Raw genomic sequence first — 9,579 nt, 5'->3', positions numbered from 1 at the left:
ATATTGTTAATTTATATATATATTGTTAATTTATATATATTGTTGATAGTAATTAATAAATCTATCTATCTAACATAATTAACAATGATTTTATCAGACTATTAATAACATTTCAGTAATTAGATATAAGTAGCCGGTAAATATTCGAATGCTATTGAACTTATAATTGTTACATACACATTGGGGCTTAATTATGTACTCTACCGCAATGTATCGTATCAGGTACTGAGTTGATGTAATAAGTCCGAAAAAACATCAAATGCAATCACATCAATGTTCAAATTGATGATCGTGATATTTTTCTATTCTTTAATTGTTCATTAGAAAAAAAAATTTGTTCGGTAGGTCAACGCTATAAAATGTCAGTTAACATTTTTAAAAAGGCAATGGAAAGAAGTTAAAAAGGAAATATATACCTTCAAAAAAAGTTGCAATATTTACTACATTGTGCAATTAGGTAAATTTTTACAAAGTCATTAATATAAAACGATAGGATTGCAATCAGAATCTTGAGTAATAATGTAAAATTAACGTTATAATTAAGATCTCGGCGTCACTAAGTACTGAGAACGAAAAAGGACGAGTAACCATGTAATCATGTACACTTTATTGAAAAAAATCGTATCACAAAGTCACATCATGTAATTAAGGCAAGTAAATCATGTAACACATTATTTGAAAACAGTACATGATTTTTTTAAATCACATAATTCCACATTACTTTTACAAAAAAAATTACAATGATATTAAAAATAATTTTTTCATCCACCATGCAATTTTATAGTTATCGAATTTTAAAGAATGATAAAAATAGAAGAAAAAAACATCGTATGACTTTCAAATTACATTCTAAAAAATCACTGATTTGAATCCGTTACTGATTTATGTCTTAATTACATGATTCCAACTTATAGCTTTGTAATGTGATTTTTTTCAGTAGAATAATTAGATCTTATCTAATCAGAATATCAAGAAATAAAATTAATATTTATACATTAAATTTTTATCTTATTTTGAATATATATTTTCTAATAAACATTTGATCACGCTTTACAAGAAAGAGAAATTGTAAAGTCACAAACAAAGTAATCAAGTTTATATTTTTGTATTATATTCGCTATTCATCATTATCAGAAGAGGCATAGCGCTTTCATAATATACGTTATACAGTAAGAAGTAATTGTATTGCGTCAAATGCAATTTTCTACATTTATATTTATAATAGAGAACAGAAATTATCGCGGTAAATACACTGTTGTCATTCGTAACGTTGTATATGTTATATGTATAAGTACATAGATAACAGAAAAAAGAAGAAAACCAATTATAACAAGCAAGGATTTGCAGTGTAGATCAGTTTCTTAATTAAAACAAAACTATATTATAACATTCTAAACACAAAACAATTTTAAATAAAACAATTTTGTATTGTTATGAGCGGAATTATAAAATCTTTGATTGTCACATAAATGTGCGCGTGTACATGTTTTAAAATATACAAACAGCATCATCATATTTATAATATAATTATGTAAGATATAAATATTTATAATACATGTGTCATAATTCTAAAAATTATAATTTCTTATAATAGTTGCTTACAAAAAAAATCATTATTAGGCACGTATCTTTTAAATTAAAAACATATTCTAGAAAAAATAAGTTCGTTTTAAATACATTTAAAAGAATCCGATTTTAGCATTATGTAGATGTATATTTTACTATCAAATATTATGTATTGTGTTGATTTTTGTTACAATTATATTCTATTTTATAAAAAGATATATTATTTATATCATCTCTTTTATATCATCTCAAAGATAATAAGTGCAGATTTTAATTACGAAATATAATGTAAAACTTGATTTGTTTATTTAATATAATTTTTTAAATTATGATTTTTCACAAAGCAGTTACAAAATTTTAATACAATCGTATGATTTGATTAATAACATAGTTTAATGATTTCGCAATTCTGATTTATTACAATCTATTAATTACTTCAAGACTTTGCTTTTTTATAAAATATTATAAATCTTATTACCAAGAATAATTTTAAAGATATTAAAGATAATAAGAGAATTGTTTGATAAATTATATCTCTACACAAAAACTGCATTAATCTATAGATCATCGATATAAATTAATTTGAGAATAACTTGCTGCAATTGTATAGGGATACAATTAGTAATAATAACTCAAGTTCTAATCTATAATATCTTGTTGTCACTCTCTTGAGTATTTTTTCTAGGTATTTAATTATTGATTTGTTCTAACACGTAACGTTTTGTGCAAGCAAAGATACATTTGATAACATAGTTTTATACGAAAAAAATTACAGCATCGTCATTGACAAACCTGTGATAAGATATCAATATATTATAGATAATTTCTCGGTAACAAAAACCAAAACGTATTTAATAAGGTCTCATTTAATCGAGAATTATTTGTGCGAATTGTTTATGTGCTGTGAATATCTATTGTCTGCGAGAGACGTGTGATCGCAAATCTTTCTACCATAATTATTTTGTTTAAAGGTGATTGAAATATTAGAAAAAGTGGTGAAATAGTTATTTGGTGACGTCATATTATTGTGGATATAATAAACTTTTGCTTATTTATACAAAATTTATAACATTTATAACATTGTGAAATAAAATATAAACCATGAAAAAATAACAATATTAGCCATAAATAACACTTTGAGATGACACTTTTAGTAAAGGTAAGTATAATTAACTTTTAAGTAATTGAAATTTTTCTATTTTTGAAAGACTATTGTATTAATGACTATTGTATTAAATTTGCTATAAGAAATTTTGAAAGCATTAAATCTCACAGATAGCTCTCTCCATTTGATTTAATACATGCAGATCTGCTCAAAAAGTATTTTAATATTTTGTCAGGTTATTTATTTATTTTTTTTTTAATAAATAATTGAGACAAATTGTATTTAAATAAAGTACAAAGTAAATTTTTATGCAACATATTTGATTAAGTTACTAATTAAATAAAAAAAATTATGTGTCCACGATTATCTTTATACAGTTCAAAATTTACGAAAGATTATGCAATCCTTTCAGATGAAGATCTCATGGAAATATTTGTTCCTTTGCACCCTAATCACATTACTCTGCGGAAATGTAGCAGACAATTCCCCTCTTTATGATGGTAATTTTACTTATTTTGTATTTAATATACACATATTTTGTATTTTAATCTTTCAAATTATTCTTTCAAAAAATATTTATAAAAAAGTTGAAACGTATATCTATATAACACTAATACATAAACTTATGTGTTTTTGCATTTTATACGAACAAACATGCATTCTCTTCAATATTTGTGTATCAATATTTGTCCGTGTTCAAAAATAAATTTGAATTTTACAAGATTATATATATATAATTAAATGCTCATATAAACTCATAATAAACTCACGTAAACTAATAATAAAAAATATTATCTACCTATATAATAGCACATCTTCAAATTAATGCACGCGATTACTAATTCTAACTAATTTTGTGACAATTTTGCAATTTATCATTTTCTAAATTGTTTCGTATATGCAGCTTTAAGATAACTTATGTAATTTCCAGGTACATTTATACAAAATCTGGATATCTCACAAAATGACTCCATCGACTATAGACTACCAACAAACATTATACCCCTTTCATACGAGATTATGTTGAATCCAGATTTTAATAATTTTATATTTTCGGGAATAGCAAAAATTGTTGCTGTAGTACAAAATTCAACTAACACTATTACGCTGCACGTGGGAAAAAGTGTCAAAATTGAAAAAACGTCTCTTCTGACATTCGCGACAGATTCTGATGTTCCGACTTCGTATGATAATATTACTGAAAAGTTCACTATTACTCTTTCCCGAATACTTTTAGTAAATACGAATGTGACAATTTGCTTTACGTACAGTGGAATCTTATCCGATAACATGATCGGATTTTATAAGAGTTCTTATTTCGACGAAAATGGAAAGCTTAGGTAAATGATATGTCAATGTACAATCTGTTTTATATCAATGAAAGAAATAATAAAAAGAATGCTATAAATATATCCCAGTAAATGTCATGATGCTTTCTAATAAGAATCTCTGCTTAAAACTAGATGGCTAGCTGCAACACAATTTGAAGCGACATACGCGAGACATGCCTTCCCATGCTTCGACGAACCAAGTTTTAAGGCAAACTTTATAATAAGAATAGCAAAAGACAAAAATTATACGACTATCTCTAATATGCCATTGGTAAACTCTGAAATATTGTAAGTGTCAAAAAAGTTTAATTGTCAATGTTTATATAATATGTTTTCTTTCCTGAATGAATTTTTTTGCTTTAATACATATATGATACATTTGCTTTTAAGAAAACCTAATGGCAAAGTCTGGGATACTTTCAACCAAAGCAACTTAATGTCTACGTATTTAGTGGCCTTTGTGATTGCGGAATTCGATCAAATTGAAACAGTTACAAATTCATTTAAATTTAGAGTATGGTCTAAACCATCCACCATCAATCAGACTAATTATGCATTAAAAATCGGCTCTGCAGCCCTCGATTTGTTTAGTGAAAAGTTTAATCAAAATTATACATTTCCTAAAATGGACATGGTGGCTATTCCTGATTTTGATGCCGGAGCTATGGAAAATTGGGGATTGGTAACATATCGCGAAAGTCGAATGCTATACGATGAGAAAGAATCATCGGTGTTAGCTCAGCAGAATGTGGCTTCCGTAGTCGCTCACGAACTCACGCATATGTGGTTCGGAAATTTAGTAACACCACAATGGTGGAGCTACCTTTGGCTTAGCGAAGCGTTTGCCTCATACTTTGAATACTTCGGTACCGCATTGGTAAGATTGAAGATTTTGTTATATAATCATCATTGAATACAGTTAAAATATAATTTTGAAAAGAAAATCGAAATTTATATAAATGTCATAAAATTAATTTTTTTACAAAATTTATTATAATTTTGCTCAATCCATGTAATCATACATTACATTAACATTCTTAAAAATAAATGATTGATTTACTTCGACATCCATAATGATATCAAAAAATGTAAAAAAAATCTTATTTTTACAAAATTTTTTAACATTATTTTGCAAAAATTCAATTAATAAATTTTGCATTCTTTTGTATTCTAACGCTTTTATTTATTATAGCTCGAGAATACATGGAACATGACGGAACAATTCGTGGTAGATCAACATCAACCGGCATTAATAGCGGACGGTCTTGAATCTTCTCTTCCGATGACTCGGGACGTTTTTAGTACATCGCAAATCGAAGAAGTGGGAGATACTATTACCTATTTCAAAGGAGCCAGTATTCTACGTATGATGAGCCACGTATTTGGAAACGAAATTTTCGAAGAAGCACTACGCACCTATATAAAAAACAAGTAAGTACAGTAAATTATTATTGTATTTTAAACTATTATTGTATTTTAGAAAAATTAATTAATTTACTAAAAGATATTCGATTTTAAAATATTTATTGAAAAAAACTGTATAACTTATAAAATCAGAAATAGCTTATAAGAACAACTATTTTAATTAAATACAATCTTTTTTTTTAATTTAGTGCCTTTATTATTAAATTAATCGTAACATATATTATTTTTTATAGAAGAAATTCATTTATTATTACTCGTTATATATTGTATAGATTAAAATCATTTTAAATCACTGATATTTCTTAATGTCTCTTTCTCTTAATGCGTTTGAGGGATTATACTATTACAAACATAATACATCTTTTAGCAAAGAGAAAGGATTGGGTCATCCAGACACTTTATGGGAAGCAGTAAAGTCAAGTTTCAATATTAATGTAAAAACAATAATGGATTCTTGGACTACAAAAGCCGGATACCCTGTTGTAACAATCGCAATCAATGACAACGGTATAATGAATATTACTCAAGAACGCTTTCTTCTGAGAAATTTGAATGAGACTTCTACGGATTTCACTTGGTATGTCCCAATTACGTTTACTACACAAATGCACCCAGATTTCGATAATACGATTCCAAAATATTGGATATCTACCAAAAGAAGCACTGCTTATTACGAAATTAATCCGGAAGACTGGATTATATTCAACATTCAATCATCAGGTTAGTATAGAATAGTATTTTTAACTGCACAAGAATAATGTACAGAGCTATGTATACAGTGAATAATAATATCTAACGTTGTCTACACGTTATTTTATTAGACAGTTATACTATTATTGTATGTTAATTATTAAATTGTTATTAACTGATAGAACGTATTATATTAAAAAAAATATTTTAACAAAATAATTTTGTATATATGTTAAAAATATTAAACAAAAACTTTTAGAATTTAAATCTTAATGCACACATTTGTGTCCTATGTATTTCTTTTGTTTGAAATATTGTATTAGGAGCAACAAATAATTACAATATTTACATGCAAGTTATAACATTTTACAATTTTTTAATATACATTGAAATCTTTCTTAAAGGTGTTACGGTATATGTAAAAATCACTTAATAATTATTGTATATTTATAAAAGTAATGTAAATTAATCCGGGACATGAACAACGCATCGTGTATTGTTAAGGAAAAATCATCGAAAAATCATCGCGTGTATTAAGGATTAATGTCACAAGTTCTAAGAAAACTTACATGAACATTTTATATAAAAATTACTAAAACATTAATTTTGATATTTTTACAGGTTTTTATCGTGTAAATTATGACAGCCGTGGATGGCAAAAGATTTTCAATGTCTTGAAACATGGCAATCTGGATGATATTCATGTATTAAATAGAGCCGGCATTGTAGACGATCTATTAAATCTGGGTAGAGCAAAATATCTAAATTATGATACGATTTTGGAAGGATTGAGTTATCTTAAAAGAGAAACTAATTATCTGCCCTTTAAAGCAGCATTCAATGGTTTCGAATACTTAAATAGACGATTTACAGGACACGGTTTGCAACATTCTTTTCTCAAGGTTTATTTTTGTTCATTACAGAATACTAATTTGCATACCTAATTAAACAAATTTATCTTAATTATAACAGAAATCCTCAACTATTTACATTATCTGTCATATAAATTTTTTTGAGTAATTTGCAATTTCTTTTTTTATAAAATTATTTAAATGCATATTCAAGCAATTAGAATTCTAAGATATTTGTATAAATTCAAAAAATATAACAAATCTATTATACATATTATTTTATAACAATATTTATTTTATATTTCTTTTCTAGTACTATATCTTGTCTCTTATCGATGGCATAAACATTCAACTAGGATATGAGGATAAGGAATATGATGATAGATTAACAGTTTTATTACGACAAGAGGTGAATAATTGGTTGTGTAAGCTTGACAATGACGAATGTATAAACAATTATGCAGAGAAATACAAAAAATGGAAAGGAGATCCTACTACTCGGTAAGAAATATTCTGTCATTTTTTATTGGGACCTCCATAATGTACACATATAAAATAAAATATAATAAAATTTAATTCAAGTAGCCTCTAAGTATTTTTATAAGATGTGTGTGTGTGTGTGTGTGTGTGTGTGTGTGTGTGTGTGTGTATTATATATACATGTTAAATTAATAATATTCAATAGTATCAAACCGAACGAAAGGCCCACAGCATATTACGTAGCCATAAGACACGGAACTTTTGAAGATTGGGATTTTTTGTGGAATGAATATGTTCATTCCAATTATGCGACCGATAAAATAGTGATCTTAAAGGCTTTGGGATACAGTCAGAATACCACCATTTTGGAAAAGTAAGACTTGAAACGCTGAAACGTGATTGAACTATCGTTACCGCTTAATATATAGAAGTACTATTGTTTAAGATAAAGATAAAATAAAGATATATTGTGATATTTATTATACAATAGATAATAAGTTATCTAGAAACAACTTAAACATTTTCTAATTAATTAATATAATTAAAAATGTTTACATTAATAATATACAAGTAATTTAAATTTTATTTTTTTAACAATTCTTGATAACGTTTGGCCTATATAGTCGTAGCTGTAATTCCGATAGAGGAAAATAGCACTACGATAAAATTTAAGCAAATATTGTATGCTATATAATATTTTCTTACAAAATTAATTTCTATCATTTTCGTGTAGATATCTGAAATCTGCCATTAGCAATTATAATACCAGTCAAATTCGCAAACAGGACAGTACAAGTGTCTTTGCAGCCGTTTATAACTCTGGCCTCCTTGGCGCAGAATATGTTCTTGACTTTGTGGAAAAATATCATCAACAGATGGAAGAATAGTAAGTTATTTTTATAATGCAGTAATTTTATATTAATTCTTAAAGAAAAACAAAATACAAGTATTTAATATTTTAATCACATAAATAAACGTGAGATATAATATTTTAATAATGCACCTGCATATTAAAATGTATTACACATAACATACTCTATAAAATATATTTTTTCAAGTTATTATTATTTTGGGTTTTATAAAATATTATTTAAACGATATCAACGGATATAAAAAAAAAATCATTTCGTTGATATATTCTTTTCAACTTTCCTTTCAGCTACGGAGGACAGAGTACAATAGCCGCAATTCTCAATGGAGCGTCACAGCATTTCTCTACCGAAAATTTAATAAACAAATTCGAAAAATTCATAAACGCTCACAAAACAAATTTCACGTCGATTCAAAAATCTCTAGAGTACTCCTTAAAAGTCGCTAAATATGAATTAGACTGGTATAACTCCTATTCAGCATCTATAACTCAATGGCTGCAAACATACGATAACTTAGCATTTCGTCTACCTAACAATATAAATCCTAAACATTACTTCATTTCTCTTACGCCTCATCTCAATGGGAATTTTACCTTCGATGGAAAAGTGACGATCAAAGCCGACGTTATACAACCAACAAATCAGATTATTTTACACTTGTCAGAAATTGAACTTGACGAAGTAATCGTGAAAGCCAATCAAACAGAAGTAAAAAAATTAAAGGAAAAATTCATAGATCGATATGAATTCTACGTTATATATCTCACAACAGAACTAACTACTGGAACGAAATTGAACATCAAAATCAAATACACAGGTCATTTGAATTCTGAGCTTCGTGGCTTTTACAAAAGTTCTTACGTGAGTGAAAGAGGAACTAGGTAATGTTGAATATTATTTATTCAATTTGGGTCAAGCAAGTCATCATTAAATTTTTTTTTAATATCCTTTCTATTTCAAGAAATTCGCGTTTACAAAAAATGAGAAAAATTTCTAAAAACTAATATATTTACTATTATTTATTATAATTTATTTCATGTTAATGAGATAATTTTACAATAATTATCCTTAACAATAATTTTATTTTAAATTTTAAGTTATCACCAAATAGATTTAAAAATAGAAGAAACAAGATAAATAAGAAATGTAAAGAAATATTTTTTTATATCTTTCTTTTTATTTGTAAAATAACTCTGATATTTACGCCGCGCGGAGATTACTTCACACAGAGGTCAAAAAAAATAGAAGAAGTAGGAGTA

At 26.4% G+C, this 9,579-nt stretch overlaps 1 protein-coding gene across 1 annotated transcript in view; it reads left to right on the top strand.

Annotated features, from left to right (window-relative positions):
- LOC108686192 overlaps window positions 1-9,579 on the top strand; it is a 41,489-nt gene that overhangs the window by 20,951 nt on the left and 10,959 nt on the right. Inside the window, 12 exon segments of the mRNA XM_018191344.1 lie at window positions 785-828; window positions 3,066-3,171; window positions 3,603-4,011; window positions 4,135-4,290; window positions 4,393-4,879; window positions 5,195-5,433; window positions 5,795-6,147; window positions 6,739-7,019; window positions 7,282-7,469; window positions 7,654-7,821; window positions 8,182-8,334; window positions 8,608-9,201. Of these exon segments, the coding sequence (XP_018046833.1) occupies window positions 785-828; window positions 3,066-3,171; window positions 3,603-4,011; window positions 4,135-4,290; window positions 4,393-4,879; window positions 5,195-5,433; window positions 5,795-6,147; window positions 6,739-7,019; window positions 7,282-7,469; window positions 7,654-7,821; window positions 8,182-8,334; window positions 8,608-9,201 (3,178 nt within the window).

The sequence above is a fragment of the Atta colombica genome, unplaced genomic scaffold, assembly GCF_001594045.1.
Source record: "Atta colombica isolate Treedump-2 unplaced genomic scaffold, Acol1.0 scaffold166, whole genome shotgun sequence".
NCBI lineage: Eukaryota > Metazoa > Arthropoda > Insecta > Hymenoptera > Formicidae > Atta > Atta colombica.
Note: the sequence above shows the minus strand (reverse complement) of the source record. Positions and strands in the feature narration are given on the sequence as shown.